The sequence below is a fragment of the Hippopotamus amphibius genome, chromosome 10, assembly GCF_030028045.1.
Source record: "Hippopotamus amphibius kiboko isolate mHipAmp2 chromosome 10, mHipAmp2.hap2, whole genome shotgun sequence".
Taxonomy (NCBI): domain Eukaryota; kingdom Metazoa; phylum Chordata; class Mammalia; order Artiodactyla; family Hippopotamidae; genus Hippopotamus; species Hippopotamus amphibius.
This window is the reverse complement of record NC_080195.1, coordinates 117,440,093-117,458,685: the sequence shown is the minus strand read 5'-3', so window position 1 is coordinate 117,458,685 and position 18,593 is coordinate 117,440,093. Positions and strand designations below refer to the sequence as shown.

The 18,593-nt window shown below is 56.2% G+C and overlaps 1 protein-coding gene across 14 annotated transcripts in view; it reads right to left on the bottom strand.

The window, feature by feature from the left end:
- The window catches only part of PCNT (pericentrin), a 111,796-nt gene that overhangs the window by 75,601 nt on the left and 17,602 nt on the right, over nt 1-18,593 (bottom strand). For 13 of the 14 annotated variants that reach the window (XM_057696654.1, XM_057696656.1, XM_057696660.1 and 10 more), the window contains 5 exons: nt 18,271-18,355; nt 14,168-14,324; nt 13,186-13,403; nt 10,055-10,506; nt 8,202-8,760 (listed from right to left, as the gene is read on the bottom strand). In XM_057696654.1, coding sequence (XP_057552637.1) covers nt 8,202-8,760; nt 10,055-10,506; nt 13,186-13,403; nt 14,168-14,324; nt 18,271-18,355 — 1,471 coding nt within the window. The remainder of the gene's footprint in view (nt 1-8,201; nt 8,761-10,054; nt 10,507-13,185; nt 13,404-14,167; nt 14,325-18,270; nt 18,356-18,593) is intronic. The other variant, XM_057696662.1, reaches the window with a different exon arrangement.

The following is an 18,593-nucleotide window of genomic DNA, read 5'->3' as shown; positions in this document are numbered from 1 at the left end:
ATCCAAAAATCTAAAAACAATAAATGTTGGAGAGGGTGTGGAGAAAAGGGAACTCTCCTGCACTGTTGGTGGGAATGTAAGCTGGTACAGCCACTATGGAAAACAGTTTGGAGGTTCCTTAAAAAACTAAAAATAGAACTACCATATGATCCAGTAATCCCACTACTGGGCATATATATACCCTGAGAAAACCATAATCCAAAAAGAAACATGTACCATAATGTTCATTGCAGCACTATTTATAATAGCCACGACGTAGAAGCAACCTAAATGTCCATCATCAAATGAATGGATACAGAAGACGTGGCACATATATACAATGGAATATTACTCAGCTATAAAAAGGAATGAAATGGAGCTATATGTAATGAGGTGGATAGACCTAGAGTCTGTCATACAGAGTGAAGTGAGTCAGAAAGAGAAAAACAAATACTGTATGCTAACTCATATATAGGGAATCTAAAAAAAAAAAAAGAATGATACTGATGAACCCAGTGACAGGGCAAGAATAAGGATGCAGATGCAGAGAATGGACTGGAGGACACGGGGCTTGGGGGGCAAAGGGGAAGCTGGGACAAAGTGAGAGAGTAGCATAGACATATATACACTACCAACTGTAAAATAGATGGCTAGTGGGAAGTTGCTGTATAACAAAGGGAGATCAACTCGATGATGGGTGATGCCTTTAGAGGGCCAGGACAGGAAGAGCGGGAGGGAGTTGATAGGGGGATATATGTATAAATACAGTTGATTCACTTTGGTGTACCTCAAAAGCTGGTACAAGGGTATAAAACAATTATATTCCAATAAATAGCTTTAAAAAAAAAAGAAAGAAAATGGGGTTTGCATGGCACAACACTAAAACTATACTTTCAAGTTCTAGAGACCATTTCTGAATTAGCACAGGTCATTTTTATAAACTTCCTCTCCTGGAACAGGTTTAATTCAATCCTTTAAAAGGAAGGATCAAGTGCAACTTCAAGTTAGGACACATGGCAGTCTCCAAAGCCCTTTAACTGCCTCACCTGCACCACAACCACCTCACAGGAAGGACAGGGTTGGTCCAGAGGGTTCACAGCCAGGAAGGAAGCTGCAGCCTTGACAGTAACCGGGTTTGACCAGGGATGCTGGTTCTGTGTGCCAACCACAAAATGCTGGTGAACAAGAACAAAACCCCGAATGCCAACAGGCACCACAGACCAGCAGGGCAAGGCCAAGGGATAGGAGGACAAGCCACACTCCCTTCCCCAAAACAGACTAACCCACAGTGAAGGATATTGGGGAAAATAAGAAAACATCAACACCCAAGAAGAGGCGAACCCCCAAGGCACACACTCAACATGAACCACAGCGGTCAGCTCTTTGGGCCCTGGGGCCCAGCATGGGTATCGGGGTCCTCCCTCCCAGCACCTTCGGTAAACAGGTCCTGAGGGTGAACCCTGCCCCCGCCTGCCTGTTAAATGTTCTGGCTGAGAGATGGAGGTGTAAACACCTGCTTATTGAAAACCTTTACTGAGCCACAGATCACATTCTTCAGGCAAAAATCTGTCACAGAATGCACATGTATACAAACAGATAAAAGCGAACTTCTGTTTGAGGTCAGGGTCAGAGTCTAAGAGCACCGCACACCCCGGAGTGCCCCGAGTCCCGGGCCTGCGGGCTGCATGGCACACACGGGAGTCTGGCCCCAGGGGCTCAGGCTGCTCTTTCTAGCCACAGGGTCCTTCCAGGCCTAGGGGTCACTGCCCACAAACAGAGAGGGTGGAGGGTGGGTTCCATGTGGAACCATGGCTGGGAAGGGGGACGAAGAGCCAGCCCAGCGACGCCAAGCACCTTGGTTGTCTGCCCCACGGAGGCTGCAGAGCCGCCCTTGCCACAGAGAGCAGGAGGCAGGCAAGGACGTGTTTCCTAACCCTCACTCCGTCTCAGCAGGGGTTTCAAGGCAGCTGACAGAGACATGCCAAGCCCAGCAAGACATCCCAAACACAGTCAGGAGAGCAGGCGCCCTGCGGGCAGGAGGAAGTCACCCTCACCTGATGCCCGCGAGGGGCAGTAGGGACACCACGACCTGTTCTGCCCAGGGCGTCCCCAGGCCTGGAGCAGGACTTCGCAGAAGGCACCAGGCCGAAGCCAGTGCAGCAGAGCGGGACACACCTGGAGGGCTCGCACCGCGGGGTGGCTGCGCGTCCCCGGCCCCCGTGACCTGACTGGAGAGGCTCAGGGGAGGTTTCACTCGTGTGACTCCCTGCGCCCCCTCAGGACCTCCTTACACACAATCGTTCTATTTCCAGCCTGAGTAAACTCTGTTTAATCTGCCACATTCTAAATGGTAAAGTCAATATAAGAAAAAGATTATTCGCAGGTTGTTCTAAAAATCCACAGAATTACAAGGGAAATGTCATATATTTTAATCATTAAAAAAATAATAGATATTCCTAAAGAAGAAAAAAATTAGTATTGCACAAAAAATGCCAACATAGTATTAAAAATAAATTCAACTGAGTGCAGTCTCAGTTGAGTTAAAACATTCAAACTATATCTAAAATAACCACAGGTTCTCTTAATATTTTAAAAAAACATAAGAACAGACTTTATTTCTCCTAAGAGAAGATGATGCTGCCTGAGCGATCAACAGTGGGTCGCACGACGGTTCACTCCTGCTTTCCTCCCACTGCTTAGTGCTACCAGCACAAGGGCAACCTCTTTGCGGGCCACGTATCTCTAAGAAAAGGAAATCAGGCTTACGTTTTCAGAGAACTTTCCTCACAACCAAACTCCAAAGGGAAGTAACCTGGAAAGTCATCCAATCGCCTCACAAGCGCTGGGTAAACAACTCTTCTGCCAAGTGACACTGCGTTTCAAACAGGTGCAGAGATATTTGTGGCCCAGATAAAACCTTCTCACAGAGGAAGAACGGCACGTCCTGCTATTTCGGGGACAATGACCACAGCATCCCAGAAGATGCCCCGCAAGCCTGTATGGATTATCTGTCTGCGAGGAAAGCCGCAGGGACAACGGCAGGAGGCGGCGGCCACCACCTGGAACTGTTCTCACCAAGACGTGGACCTGAATCGCGTCCCGCGTGTAGACTGCGGGCACGTTTACGGGGAACGAGGGGGAGCCGTCAGCCAACATCACAGGGAGCAATGCACAGACTCGGCCCCGCTCGGGCCCCAGGTGGATCCCAGTTTGACCCCGCACGGGAAGAGACCGGAACTCGGGCTGGACAGGGATGAAAGGAAGGGATTACGATTAACCTGCAGGTTAGCGTGCAGCGTGGTTAGGGTATACTTGCGCGGCTGGTGCCGGGAGACTGGCACTACCCACGGACAGTGAGATCCTGAGCTATTATTCTGTTTCTATATATGTTGAAATTTTCTCCAATGAGAAGTTAAAATAGGGGAAGAAACTGCATATCCTACCTCCCCCCAAAGGCCCACTTGTTTTCTCCTTTGAAATGAGCTAGGTAAAAAAGGCCACCTAAACAGTACCTAACATTCACATCCTCAGTAGCAAAGTAAAAGGATGACGTACTTGAACAAACAACTAGAAAAATACTTCCCAAATGCTCTCAGCGTTCGAATGAGAGTCAACACACACGTACAAAAATGCTGAACCGAAGAGCACAAATGACCTGTGTCACTGACGGTAACAGAATCGGCACAATGAACGAACAGGATCCAACAGGCTCTCTGGAGGGAGGGTCGAAAGCCAGGAAATGCCAGGGAACGGCGAACGGCAGAGCCTGACTCTGCAGAGAAGGCAGAGGAATGAAACTCAGACGCCTCCACACATCAGCTGGTCTCAGGGCAGTGCCCAGAAGAGGTGGACACAGCTCAAAAGAAGCCGTGAACAACGGAGGTGCGGCCAGGACCACCGTCTCCTCCACACTACCTGCAGCGAAGCATCTTCCTGTGATGGCCCCTCAGGACTGAACTCGAGGGGCTGGGGGGCACTGAGGACACTGCAGGCACAGAAAGGGCACTGAGGGGATGCTGAGAAGGCGCGGGGTAGGGGACACTGAGGAGGCTCTGGGGACACTGAGGAGGCTGAGGGGACGCTGAAGAGGCTGTGGGGACACTGAGGAGGCTCTGGGGACACTGAAGAGGCTGAGGGGACGCTGAAGAGGCTGTGGGGACACTGAGGAGGCTCTGGGGACACTGAGGAGGCTGAGGGAGTTTTGTCCTCTTTAACGAAACCTGAATAGGAAGACACTGTAAAGAGAAGACTGTTTCTGTGACTTACTCGGAGACTAGCTGTGCGTCTGGCCTCAGCGGGTTTCCCAGGGTCCTCTGGGCGCCCGTGGGCAGGGGCTTCCTGGTGTGGTCCCTGCTGTCCTCTCACCCGTTCAAACACGGGAAACCCAGATTCAGGGCAACTCAGGTCCAAGGAGCAAACCAAGAAAAACACCAACTCCCAGATTTTTCAACCAAACAAAAGGGACAAAGCTCCTATTTATGCTCGCCTTTATTTTTATTTTTCTCCTTTCTGCTAATTCTCATTCTGGGAACTTCCACGTGAAAAAACAGTTTAAATACTAATTTCAGATCAGTCAACATGTACACACACAGCTAAGAGCTCTATTAATCTAGAAAACCCAGGCGAATGCCAGGCCTTGTTTTACGGTTGGAAATGGGCTGTTACCACATCCTTTTGAAAAGCCTGACAAAAAAGAGTACCTACAAAAATTTATAATCTCAATGCATTTGTACACATGCATCACATAAAATACCACTGATCCCCACCCCTAGAAAGACCAGAAGATACGTAGACACAATTATCTTGAATCTGAGGACACCAAGGCAGAAGGGCCTCAGGAGCGTCCAGCCAGTGTCCTCAGATGGACTCCAGGGGTTTCGCAAGCCTCCCAAGATGGCGTGCAGAATTCCATGCATACACGCATGTCTGCGCGTGTGCACTGTACACATGCAGGGTGGCAGGTTGGGGCAGTGACACCATGTGCGGCCTGGGTGCGCGGGTCTGCACACACCTCTGCCATCCTGCATGGGTGCAAAGGGCACTGAGGGGCGTGAGCCTCCCCTCGGGTCAAGAACTGCGGCCAGGTCCCAGACTCCATGGCAGCTCCACATGTTCAAGAGGACTCCAACTGCGTTGTCAGACTCCACCGCAAGATCAACCTCACAATTCAGCATGTTGTTTACACATATGCTGACATGCGAAGTTTAAAAATCCAAAAAAGTGGGAAACCCCTGGCGGTCCAGTGGTGAGGACTCGGTGGTTTCACTGCCAAGGGCCCGGGTTCAATCCCTGGCTAGGGAACTAACATTCCGCAAGCCACCCGGAGCAGCCAAAAAGAAAACAAAAAAACCCTAGAGAAAAACCACAGCACACACCGATCCCTAACAGCATCTGCTAGGGGCGGCTGTTCTGTGCGGCCACATGTCACCCACACACCCAAGCAGCCCGCCGGCCCCATCCCCCACCTTCCAGCAGAGAGGGCGCCTCCTCCCCAGCCACCGACTCCTCCTGCCTCCTCTGCGTCCAGACGCACAGCCTCTTGGGCAGCCCCCACACCACAGCCTCTCCCTGACCCCAGCAGACCCCGTAACACCGCCCTGAAGGGCCTGGGACCACCCTCGCTACCCTCCCAGCCCGCCCCCAGGCTCCCCGCGAGCCTCGGTCGGCTCGTGCCCAGACCGGGGCAGTCGCCTCCCCCCGCTTCCATCCAGCCGCCAAACAGCCTGGCCTGTGGGACAGATCTGGGCACTCTGCTGCTGCCCCGCCCTCCGGGGACTCACGACATCCCGACCCCCCACCTGATCTCTGAGATCACAGCGACACTGCGTGCGGCAGGGCCTCGGGCACCTTGGCCACAACTGCCCTGAAGAGGTTTGCAGGACAAGCCCCTTGGCAGCAACACCCTTCTGGGCATGCTGCCCTGGAGCCCGGTGTCTGCACCTGGGCCCGGGATGCCGCTGAGCAGAGCACAGGCGTGAGGAACACAGCACGTGGCATGCCCTCCGCAGGGGACCCGCTGTGGGCTATGTGGGCTCAGGACGCGGGGCCACGGATCCTGGACAGAGGGGCCGTCCCGGAAGGAAGGGCTCACGGGAAAAGTGATCTGATGAAAGGGAGGTGAGAGCGGGAGTCTCCAGGCAGGGGACAAGAAAAAGCTCAGAGGAGGACACGGCAGGGTGTTCCAGGGACCAGCAGGCCGCGGGGGTCCGGTGCCACCAGGGCAAGGAAGACAGGACTTCGGGTCGCAGGGCACTCGGGCGGGGCCTGTGCAGGGCTGTGCCCCTGGGTTGCACCTTGGGCCCCAGGGTTTTAGGGTGCAGCATGGGGTGCAGAGGACATGGAGTGCCCGCAGGCACCTTGCACAGGCAGCCCTTGAGGGGCCCACCAGGACCCACGCAGCCAAGCGCAGGCCCCGTGCCCCCTTGGCAGGTGTGGGGCCCACCTAGCACCGACCCCACGGTGGGCCTCACAAAGGCCCTGAGGCAGTCTCGTCGGGAGGAGAAGCCTCAGGAGGCCCAGCAGCTTTGCTGACGTCACCGGCACTGCCACGGGGGCCAGAGTCTGACCCCTAGGCCACCCTGCAGGCACCGCTGCCCAGAAGGAGCCGCACTGGCTGCTCAGGGCCGCTCACCTGTGCGGCCCCCTCCTGCGGCGCCTCCTGCGTCTGCATCTCAGCCGCGTGCCCGTCCCTGAGCTCCTGCAGGGCTGCTTGGTGCTGCTGTCCCGGCGGCAGGCCCTCGGCACACGCCCTGCTGAGAGCGCACCCACAGGGCACAGCAACCCACACGTGTCCCACCACCCACCCACAAGGTGGCAAACGCACTCATGTTTCCTACAAGCGCATTTTACACTCACAAAATTAAGCCGCGGTTTAAAACACACAGTTTTTGTATGTAAAAGATACACACTTCTCCCTCTCGATGTTCTTTTAGAACTTCGTTTTCTTTAAAACCTGTAATCTGAAAAAATCTAATTTAAATCCATAGGCTGGGAACAAGCCCCCTTCCCCATAGCATCCATCTGCGTGGGAGGAAACTCGCGGACAACTGAGGGCTCGGACTGGCCTGGGGTCACCCTCCAAATGCCCACCAAAAGCAGACGCGGCTCTACCTGCTCCCAGGGAGGACAGGCCAGAGGAGCGCGAATCCAGGGGAAACGCGCTCAGTTCTCCCGGAACTCACTCGAGAGCTCGTCCACAGGGACTTCCCCGGTGGTCCGGCGGCGAAGACTCCGCACTCCCAAAGCAGGGGGCCCAGAATCTATCCTTGGTCAGGGAACTAGATCCTGCGTGCATGCCGCAGGGGGCCCACATGCGCAACTAAGACCCGGCACAGCTAAACAAATATTAAAAAAAAAAAAAAAAAAAAGATCTCACCCACAGACGACACAGAATAGGCAGAGCTGAAGCGTAAAATGAAGCACCACACCCGTCAGCACCAGCCTGCCTTTTTCCTTCCGTCCTTAAACAAGCTGAACCAGGAGCAGAAGACAAAACCCTTGTGGGAACATCTCCTCATAAAGCACGGCTCAGGCAGAAGCAAAGGTTCTGCCTGGTACCTGTGCTCTCACAAGGCTGAGGTTTCCTGCTTTGTGATCTGGAATATCTGATTCTTAAACAGGTGACAAAGTATGAAGGCACCAGGCCAGGGCCATTCCCGAGCACCCGACATTCACACCTGGCCCAGTGGGCACAGAGCAGCCCGTCCCCACGCTAACTTCACGCTACCTGACAAGGTTCCAGCCAAGTAAATGTGTTCTATTCCTGACGTACAGGTGCCACGGGCCTGCAGACGAGGAAGGGTGGGCGCGGGCCAGGCGATGGGGCACCTCCAGAAGCCCCCTTTCACACAAAAGCTGAAAGCACCCAAGGGGACAGTCGCTGCTCTCGACACGGGACAGAGAGTTTAATTTCATGATAAAGTCCCTGAGGGGCGCTCTGAACCCTTTGAAATCTCAGAGAACTCCATACGTGGGCGCAGGTGCACGTTTTTCCAGGATCAGAGGTCCAAAGCCTTCACCAAGGAGCCTATGACCAAAACACCCCTAAAACTCACTGTTCTGTACCTGCCTCACCAGGACACCCATGGCTGTCACTGGGGACAGACAGACACACACACACGTGCAGCTGACACACGCGGGCGAGAGAAGACACCGGTCCTGGGAAAGCTCGCCCGGCACCTTGCCTGGCGAGCGCCCCCCCCCCCCACCCCCCCACACCTCACCTGGCAAGCTCCGTGCAGCCGGGGGGCTCTCAGGCCCGCCACGTGCTCCGTGCCCACGTCCACTCGCAGGCTGTCCTGTGCGGGCGGAGGCTCTTCGCCACGTCCCAGCTTCAGCTTCTCCAGCACCCGAGTCAAGACCACATGGCGAGAAGCGTCCCCCTCCTGCAGCTGCTCCTCCAGGTCCAGGCACAGCAGCTCCAGGGCCCGCCTGTGCTCGGCCCTCACAGTCTGCACCTCAGACAGGTAGCAGGACTCCAAAGCGTCCAGGTGGGACGCGTGTCTGGTCTCCAAAGCACTGATTTCAGCAGCGTGTTTCGTCTGCAGCTCAGCCACGCGGACCTCTGAGAGAGCCCACTGCTCGCGCTCCAGCGAAGCCCTCAGCGCACCCACCTCAGCCTGGTGCCGGGCCTCCAGCTCCGCCGTCAAGGACAGGACGTGCTGCTGGTGTGTCTCCTGAAGGAGCTGGAGCTCGCGGGCGTGCTTCTCCCGGGCCTCCCGCAGGAAGGCATCCTGCTCCGCGGCGAATTTTTCTGTGATTTCTCTACGTTCTTCTAAAAACCTGAGATGACAAGCCAAGTGAACACAGAGAGCAAACATGCAGCCACAAAGCACCAAGTTCACGTTCCCACAGGAGACACCACTTCTGCGGGTGAGACCACCATGCCCGGGTTTTACCTGCTCTTCCTCCTCCCTGGGCTGCAAATGGTCTGAGCCCCACGGCCAGCCATGAGCGGAGAGGGAAGGGGCGCACCAAGCCGGAGGAGCTCAGGGGCCAGAGCCCAGGCGTCCCCAGCCACAGACTGAAGTGCACGCCACAGGACCCCCAGCAAGAAACGACACACCCACTTCCACAGACCCCCCGGGAAAGCAGGTGTGACCGCTCCTCGGCAAGGAGAGGACCTCGACAGGGAAGGGGCAGCAGCATTGCTTACAGGAGCCCAGAGGGCTGCAAAGAGCATCCAGAAGACCCCAGAAACCTCTTCAGGGTGAACAGGGACATGGATTAAAAGAGCTGCAGGTGGCACTGGTGGCAGAAATAGGCAGGAAGATGCCCTTCTAACGGAAGCACCCAGCACCCCAGCAGGAACAGGGAAGAATCTCCACGGGGCGCCCGTCACACGTTAGTGCCGCGTGGTGTGCTCAGGTGAAGGACGAGAGCTGGGATGAGCTTCCGGAACCAACTATGTACCAGACACCACGAAAGCCCTTCCACTCACCAGCCCACTTGGGGGGGGGGGGGGGGGGGGGGGGGGGCGCTACGCTCTCGTGGGTTTGCACACCATGCCTGCGTCCACCCAGCTCACACGGTAGGTCAGAATTTGCATCAACTCTCACACGCCAGGGCAGAAGCTGCTGCACCTGCCTCGTGACACTGGGGAGCAGCTGACCCACGAGAAGCAGCAGAACCAGCAGCAGCTCCAGCGACCCCAGGACTCACCGACACCCCTGGTCACTGCAGCCCAGGGCTGCTGAGACGCAGGGAACCACATCACATTCTAAATCTACTTAAAACTTCAGAGAACTGTGTATATAGTTCAGAAAAACTTTATTTTTCTAAAAAATCTGTTTAAGTTTAAAATACATAAAAAACTCCATGAATGAATCGCATGTCCTTATGACAAACGAGGCTGAAGTTCTGCTACTGAAAATGTGCAAAAGCTACACATGCCTATCAAAGATGCACACACGGCAGTGTGGGCCACGGGACGGGGCTCCACCAGAAGGACAGGGATGCTGTTTCTGCCAGCAGGCCCCGCAGCCCCAAGAGCCACGCATGCCCTCCTGGGGACCTGCCTCACCCAGCCGGGCGGGCGGCTCCGTGCTGAACAGGCCGCCACAGGAACATCACCCACCTGCTCTGGGCCAGCTTCAGCTGGAGGGCACAGTCCTCCTTCAGGTGGTCCTGGTCCGCAGGGGCCAGACTGCTGCCCAGCTCCCAGCCACACTGGCTACACCGCAGACACGCGTCCCCCACGAGCCCGAGCTCCAGCTGCCGCAGGCGGCCCTGCTGCTCCACCAGCGACCCCTCCAGGTCCAGGATCTGGGCCGCCTGCTGCTCCTGAAGTCGCCTCATCTCGGTTTCTCGAAGCTCGAACCTGTGCATCATGGACCGCTTCTCGGACTCGGCCTGTTCCCGCAGGTCGCGGAGCGTCCGCGCCAGCCTCTCTTCAGCCCCCCTCCTCAGGTCCTCACTGGAGACTTTCCACTCAGCCTCCCTCTCCCTGACTTCTTGTTCCATCAGCTCAATCTTCTCCTTGGTGCTCTTCAGTTCTTCCTGGTGAGCTTCAACTAAAGCACACTTCACCTGCAGATCGCACAATTTTATTTAAGAAGAAAGAAATTAACTGAAAAGATCACTGGCAGCAACAACCCAAATCCATCACTGAAGGCAAGAGAAGTTTCTCAACATTCAAGCACTAACTCCTCAACATACAAGCACTAGTTTCTCAACATACAAGCACTAGTTCCTCAGCATACAAGCACTAGTTCCTCAACATACAAGCACTAATTCCTCAACATACAAGCACTAGTTCCCCAACGTACAAGCACCACTTCCACAGCGTACAAGCACTACTTCCACAGCGTACAAGCACTAGTTCCTCAACATACTGCACTGAACAGAGCAATGGGAGTGTTTCTTATGCGGATGGGACTAAAAGAGCCTGAAATGCACATATCTGAGACCATCTGCTGAAGTACAACGTGTCCGCATCCCAGCACCTGGCCCGACTGTTACATCTGGGGCTGCCAGGTCTGGACACACACGCAAAGGGGAGCCTCCTCTGCAGGGCCCGGACCAGCACGGGCCCAGATGTGAGCGGCCTTCCACCAAGGGAAGGCTGACCCCCAGACAGCGGAGCCACCACCAGCCAGGACAAAGCCACTGGAGAGCAGTAAACAGTGCGAGGCCAAGCCTCTGACTTGCACAGCAAACATTTCAGGTTCTACTAGGGACCTGAGCAAGAGCCTGATGAGCTGAAACCAACGCCCTTTAAAGGTGTGTGTGAAAGCGAGGTGAACCAGAAGGCTGAGCACACACAAATACCCTATCAGAAAAGGAAAGAAAGCGGGTCAACAGACTACCGATCAGCATCAAAAAGAAACAAAACCGGGGCTTCCCTGGTGGCGCAGTGGTTAAGAATCTGCCTGCCAATGCAGGGGACACGGGTTCGAGCCCTGAGCCGGGAAGATCCCACATGCCACAGAGCAACGAAGCCCACGCGCCACAACGACTGAGCCTGCGCTCTAGAGCCCGTGAGCCACAACGATTGAGCCCACACGCCACAACCACTGAAGCCCACATGCCACAACCACTGAAGCCTGTGTACCTAGAGCCCATGCTCCACAGCGAGAGGCCACCACAATGAGAAGCCCACGCACCACAACAAAGAGTAGCCCCCGCTCACCGCAGCTAGAGAAAGCCCGCCCACAGCAATGAAGACCCAACACAGCCAATAAATAAGGATAAGTAACTAATTAAAAAAAAAAAAAAACCAAAAGGTCTGTGAGACAGACCTCAGCTCTTTAGCTCTTTATTCCAGGTATTAACGTTTAGGGCCTGCTCTTGGTGACAGCTCAGAAGCAGCTCTCATCAGAGACAACTGCAGAATCTGGATAAAATCCAGGAGATGGGGGTGGGGGAATACTGACATCCAGAATAAGGAAACGCCCTGGTGACCGGCCCGTCTGTCTGTGCTCGGAGAAATCTGATGTGTTTGAACCACAGGAGCTGGGAGGTGCGGGGGGAAGCCCCTAGGACAGGCAGAGCAGGAGAGCTGCAGAATCTATGACTGAATCCAGCTGTGCCTCAGGCTGGCCCCTGGTCACACACGCGCGGGCAGACTCTAGATGCTGGCCAGCCAAGGCCAGGAACCGCACGCCGAGGCCCAACCCGGAGAAGCCGGGGAGGCGACTGGCCTCCTGGGGCTGAGCCCTTCACCCGTGGGGTCGGCACTCACTCCAGGTAGATACTGTCACAGGTTATAAAGCAAGATGGACAGAAAAGGGTACCTGTCAAGGCAAACAAAGGTTGGATTCACTACACTGTAAAAGAGCAGGTAGATTTCAATACAAAGAAACTACAGGAGAGAAAGAGGACGTCTCATTAACGATAAAAGGGAACATTTCTCAGAAAGACAAAACAATCATAAACATGTAATAACGGAACTACAACGTGCTTAAAGTAAACACTGAGAGAATTAAAGGGAGGGAGAGACACTTCCACACACCTCTCTTAACAATTCACATAAGGAGGTAAAACGGTGGTCTAGGACACGTATACACAGCTGAACACCAAAAGCCTTTGAGAAGAGTCTGTGCTTAGTGAACGGCGCCCGCCAGGGTCGCGAGCCGCGGCCGAGGGCCCTCGCACACCTGCCGGAGCCGGCTCCGCCCCGCACCGCACCAGTGAGGGGCTGCCGCTGACAGCAGCCTCCCATGAAACTGTTCTGATGGAGGAGGAACCCCAGGAAGGCTTCACGGGGAAGAGCAGGGCGACAGCAACACCACCCGGACAGTCGTCCGGGCCACGCAGAGGGAGCACGGGAGACAGTCAGCCCCGCTGGGCTCCTCCAGGCCGCAGGGAGGCCCGCCAGGCAGGCAGAGGAGTGCTCTCGTCACCACGTGCGTCCGCAGCTGCGCGGCCAACGGTCAGCGGGAGGAGCCCGGGGGTTGGGGACGCCACGGAAGACACAGTGGACGAGGCCCGCAGGTGGCCTCGCCAACGACCCTGGTGCCCCTCTGAGGACCCTGGCCCGTTCCCCTAAGCCCTGGAGGCACCTGGAAGGAGCAACGAGACCCCACACCCAGGCTCCAGCTCAGGTGGCATCCTGTCCCGACCCCGAGGAAGGCACCCTGCAAACAGCACTCCGGGTGGTGTTTCACAGGGCACGGTGGACCTCCGGGGCTTGCACCGACCCCAGCCGGTTCACACGAGGCCCCAGTGGCCACGGGAAGTGCCAAGTGGCAAGGCGTTTCAACTTACTTTCTCCAAGTCCTCTTTCAGGCGGATTTCATGCTGTAATTTCTCGTGTAAATTTCTATTTTCTACTTTTAAGAGGTCGATTTCTTCCTTGAGCTCCATCGGAAGACGCAGGAGTTGAGCCTTGTGCGTGGTCGCCAGACCCCCGTCTCCGGCCACCACCTCTGTCTCCGCCTCCGAGGCCCTGCTCTGCGCGCACAGGAGGGGCGTCCGGGCGAGCTCTGCAGGGGACCCAGGGGCAGGACCGTCAGGCTGACCCGCAGCACAGACAGGACACCCGCCTCCCGAAGCCGCAGACGGCCGCACGCAGATCCTGAGCCTCCCCGCGGGCTCGCTGTCGGAAGCGGACGCGACACACCCACCTCCAGCCACGTGGTCCCTGCACAGTGGTCGCTGTGCCCCAGGCCCAGACAAGCAGGCCCGTGCTGAGCTGCCCATACCCACTCTGCTCCTCCAGTCTGGGCACCGGGGGACCCGGCCTCCTCTGAGCTGCGCTGCCCGGGGCGCATCCCCGTCCCAGGCTCGAGAAAGACCCACGCGCGGCCGAGGCCCAAGGCGACGGGAACACGCAGAGCAGCGGCCGTGGTGCCCCTCACACAGGAAGGAGAATGGGGAGAACAGGGTGCCAGCAGGCGTGACCCCACGCTCTGGGCCACATTCCTCCCCTTCACAGGCCCGCACAGCTCTCAGGGCCCCCAGCGTGGACCCTGAGCCACCGGCTCGCGTGGCGGGACCCTCTGCCTCGCCCCCCCAGCTCTGCTCGGGACCCACCCTCTCCTGGGCTCCGTGTCAGGGCCGGCCTTACGTCTGCTCTCCTGGGTCTCTGGCCACGCCCCAGGATGACCACAGCTCCTCCGTCCCCACGAGCCCGTGACACGTAGAGCCTGCTCCACGACCCCTGAGGAAGGGCCTCTGGCACCCACACTGCAAAGTAAATGGCCAACATGCGGAGGCCAGACGACACAGCAGCGCTGAAGGCACACACCTTGGCCGGACTCTTCCAAAGGCCCCACGTGCTGCTCCCCTTCCAACACCCGGGTGCCCGGGAGGCCCGCCTCCTGCTGGACTTCCTGGGAGGACGTCCCTGCCGCTAGTTGGTGCTGGTGGTTTTCTTCTACTCGTGTGTGCAAACCCAGGCTCTCCTGTGGGGAAATCACAGAGGAAACCTTCCAATGAGTCTCCCAGCCTTATTCCCTAATCCCTGCCTCCCACAGAACCTCCCACGGAAACCTCCACAAAATCCCCCACCGAACCCCCCATGGAACCTCCCACGGAAACTCGCCATGCATGTCCACACCGCCTGCTGCCCCCACGTCTCGCTTCCAGGAGGGAGGCAGGCACGCTCCACCGGAGCCAAGTGGTGGACTCGCTGCCTCCCCACACTGCTGGCGTGCCCACCAGACACCCATCCCTCACCCTCCGCGTCTGGTCAGGCCTCCAGGACCAGCCACACGGCCAGGGCCTTGGCAGACAGCGCCCTGCTCTGCCTGGGCTCCCAGGCTCTCCTCAGTCACCGGGGACAGCACTGCGGAACGCAGCGTCCCCAGCGTCCTGGTGGGGGGAAGGGAGGGAGGACAGAGGGACTCGAGGCTGCGTCAACACTTCCTGTTTCCCTCAAAAATGCAACCAGTCACCCCATCCTCCTCAGAACCACAGAGGGCCACATCAGCCTAAACATCCAGCTCTCAATAAACTCCAATTATCTTTTAAATCGAGACCAAAGTCCTCCTCCGGTCATGACGGGCACCCTCGAGTGCCCCACAAGCTCGAGCCGCAAAGGTCAGGCTTCTCAGCAAGTCAAACGAGAGCGAAAGAACAGGGCCCAGAGTCTCACCCCCTGCCCCACCCTGGGCAACAGGCAGCTCCAGACGACAGAAACAAAAGCGAACACAGGGGATCCTGCTGTGCCTGGAGGGTGGGGACGGGCTGCGAGCAAGTGGCTCCGGCCTCGGAGAAAAGGGCAGAACCATGGCAGTAACGACCAAGCCCGCAAAGACATCTGGCCTCAGTGACGAGCAAACCGCCGCGGCCAGAGAGACACTAGCCAGGGGTCAGCACTGGCCAGAAGGGAGTGGGGGCTCCCATACCCAGCTGGGGGGAGCTCCACCGGGCACCCACGGTCAACGTGACGTGTCCACCCATCAAACACACACCACACACACAGGAACCACGCCCACGCCCACACAAGGGACTTTGGGTTAAACACACGTATGTTCTATCGTTTTTATATTCCCTCAGATGATGGAAGACGTAATTTAGTTCACAAACCTACGAGAAGAAGAAACAGGGAAAGAGGTAACCAGTGAGCCAAAAGTGACCACCTGCTGGAAGACGGGAATCACGGGTGCGGAGACTCCCGGGCTCACAGGCTGAAGGCGGAGCCACGCTTGAGCCACCCGCACACCCAGGAGGTCAGGAAGCAGATGCAGGGGGCACACAGAGGTGCCTGCGTGACCCTCAGGGGCTACAGACCGGGGAGGCCAGCGCAAGGAGAGCGGGGACCTGGCCACCTGGAGTGGGGATCCCACTGTGCCCCTGTCCTCAGGGACCCTAGCAGGAGGCTGGTAGAGGTCAACGGCCCAGGGAGGGAAGGCTGTCCCCCACCCCCACGTGGAGCCCCGCCTGGTCAGACAGCCCCCCCAAGACCCCACGGTGCCTCCCGCCTTGTGACAGCACAGCCTCAGGGCCCCAACCAACGCACAGACCACCCACATCCCGCACAACACACCGACCCAGACGGACAGAGACACAGCAGGAGTTACAGGGAAGCACAAGAAGTCTCAACACTAACCGTCAACTTCAGAGAGGAGACCAAGAACATTCTATCCCTGACACTGAGCGGAGGACACAGGAAAGAAGACAGAGCAAGAACACAAAGCCCTCAGAAATTAATGACAACGGAAATAAGAAATTCAACTCCAGAATTAGAGGAGAAAGGAGAGAAAACCTCACCCCCCAAAAAAGCCTGAAGCAACGTTAAGAAGAGAAATGAGAACTGAAGGAAACCGGTGTTTCCAGCCGTGAGGTCCAGCGTGAAGCTCGCAGGAGTGTCAGAGGGAGCAAAGCACCTGGAGGAGCAGCCGTCTGAAGACACTAAACGGCAGCTCGAGACGTCCCAGAAGTGAAGGGAGAGAGTGAAGGCCCTCCCCCGTTCCTGGTGTGGAAAGTGAACACAAACTCAGGGCCCCAAGGAGCGCAGAGGGGTGTGAGAGCTGCCGCAGGCCCAACCACGCCTACAGCACAGCCCCTGCTCCAGCACTCGCCCCTCGGAGCTCTGCGTCTGAGCAGGCACAGAAGCCTTACTCCGTCACAGAGAGTCAGATGGACACTGCTGCCAACAAAGGTCTGAGACGCCAGAAACCAACGGCACAGAGGCTGTTCGAGGAAGAGCAACGTGAAGGCCAAGGAAAAGATGCCCAGCACCCACTCAGCCCCGCAACGTCACTCTCAGGTCGTCAGCACACCTGACACAGGCAGCTGGGGAGCTCGCAGAGAGTGGCAGTGGGACGCAGGCAGGATCCAACCTCCCGGCCACCCGCCTCTGAGTCATGCCTTGAACCAGCCAGCTTGTTGTTTTAAACAAGCAGACACAATGCAGCCTGTGGAGTCGCAAGCCTCCCTCTCCTTGTCAGTGTCACAGAAAGTCTTTCATGAAAAGAATGGAAATCCAGATTTGATGACACAAAGGCAGTCCATCTCCCAACTAAAGATTAATGAAACACAACCTTTCTCAATGATTTATTAAGATGCTCATACACCTCAATAGCAAAAAAAAAACAAAAAACAAAAAAAAACCTGATTAAAAAACAGAGGATCAAAATAGATATTTTCCCAAAGAAGACACACAGACAGCCAACAGGCACACAAAAAGGTGCTCAACATCACTAACTGTCAGAGAAATGCAAATCAAAACCACAACGAGATACCCCTCACACCTATCAGAAGAGCTATTATTAACTGCTTCCCTGGTGGTGCAGTGGTTAAGAATCTGCCTGCCAATGCAGGGGTGACGGGTTCAATCCCTGGTCCGGGAAGATCCCCCATGCCATGGAGCAACTAAGCCCACGTGCCACAACGACTGAGCCTGGGCTCTAAAGCCCGTGAGCCACAACTATTGAGCCCATGTGGTGCAATTACTGAACCCCACGTGCTTAGAGCCCATGCTCCGCAACAAGAGAAGCCCCTGCTCGCCACAACTAGAGAAAGCCCTTGTGCAGCAATGAAGACCCAACGCAGCCAATAAATAAATTTATTACATTTATTAAAAAATAAATGAATAAATATAAAAAGACAACAAATAACAAATGTTGGCGAGGATGTGGAAAAAAGGGAACCTTCGTGCACCGTTGGTGGGAAAGTAAATTGGTACAGCCACTATGGGAAACAGGAGGTTCCTCAAAAAATCAAAAACAGAGCTACCACATGACCCAGAAATTCCACTCCTGGGTATTTACTCAAAGAAAACAGAAACACTAACTGGAAAAGATACACGCACCCCAAAGTTCAAAGCGACACTGTTTACAATAGTCAAGACATGGAAGCAACCTAAGTGTCCACTGACAGATGAGTGGATAAAGAGGCTGTGGCACACATACACGTACACACACAACAGAATACCACTCAGCCATAAAAAAGAGGGAAACCTTGCCATGTGCCACAACATGGAGGGCCCCTGAGGGTGTTGTGCAAAGTGAAACAAGTCAGATTGAGAGAGACGAGCACTGCATGACCTCACCTTCACGTGGAACCTAAGGAGCCCGACTCAGGGAGCACACACGGGTGGCGGGGGGGCTGCGCGCACAGCCGGTGCAGGGGTCAAAAGACACAAACCTCTGTCGGGGGACTGGAAGTTCCAGGGTGTCCTGTACAGCGCGGACCTGCAGTTAACAGTGCTGTACTACATGCCTGCAGGCGGCTAAGACAGCAGATCGTCAACGTTCCCATCGCAAGAAGAAAACCCCCAGTGTGTGGTGGTGGATGTTAACTAGACTGACCGCGGAGACCCCTCCACACACGCCCAGGCATCCAATCACCACGCAACGTCCCACGTCAGCGACACCTCAACACAAAACAAAGCCGTCCCATCACCTCGTGCTGCTCCAGCCGAAGGCCCAGGGGATCAAGACAGCCTCTTCCTTCTTCAGACAGCTCTTCCAAACAGGCACTGGGTGAGCTGTGAGAGAAACTGTTTTAGGAACGTGACACGGGGCGCCTCTCCCCTGAACTCCGCCGTCCCTGGATCCCGCTTCTGTGCCGAGGACAGGACGACCTCGCGGAGAGGGGCGGCAGCGCGGCCCACGGCCACCCACCCCGGCCGCAGAGCGCCCCCCGCTGCCTGCGTGGTCAGACCAGCGCCCCGCTCTGACGTCCTCCTGCCGTGACCCAAACATAAACGCGCTCGCCGGCGCTGG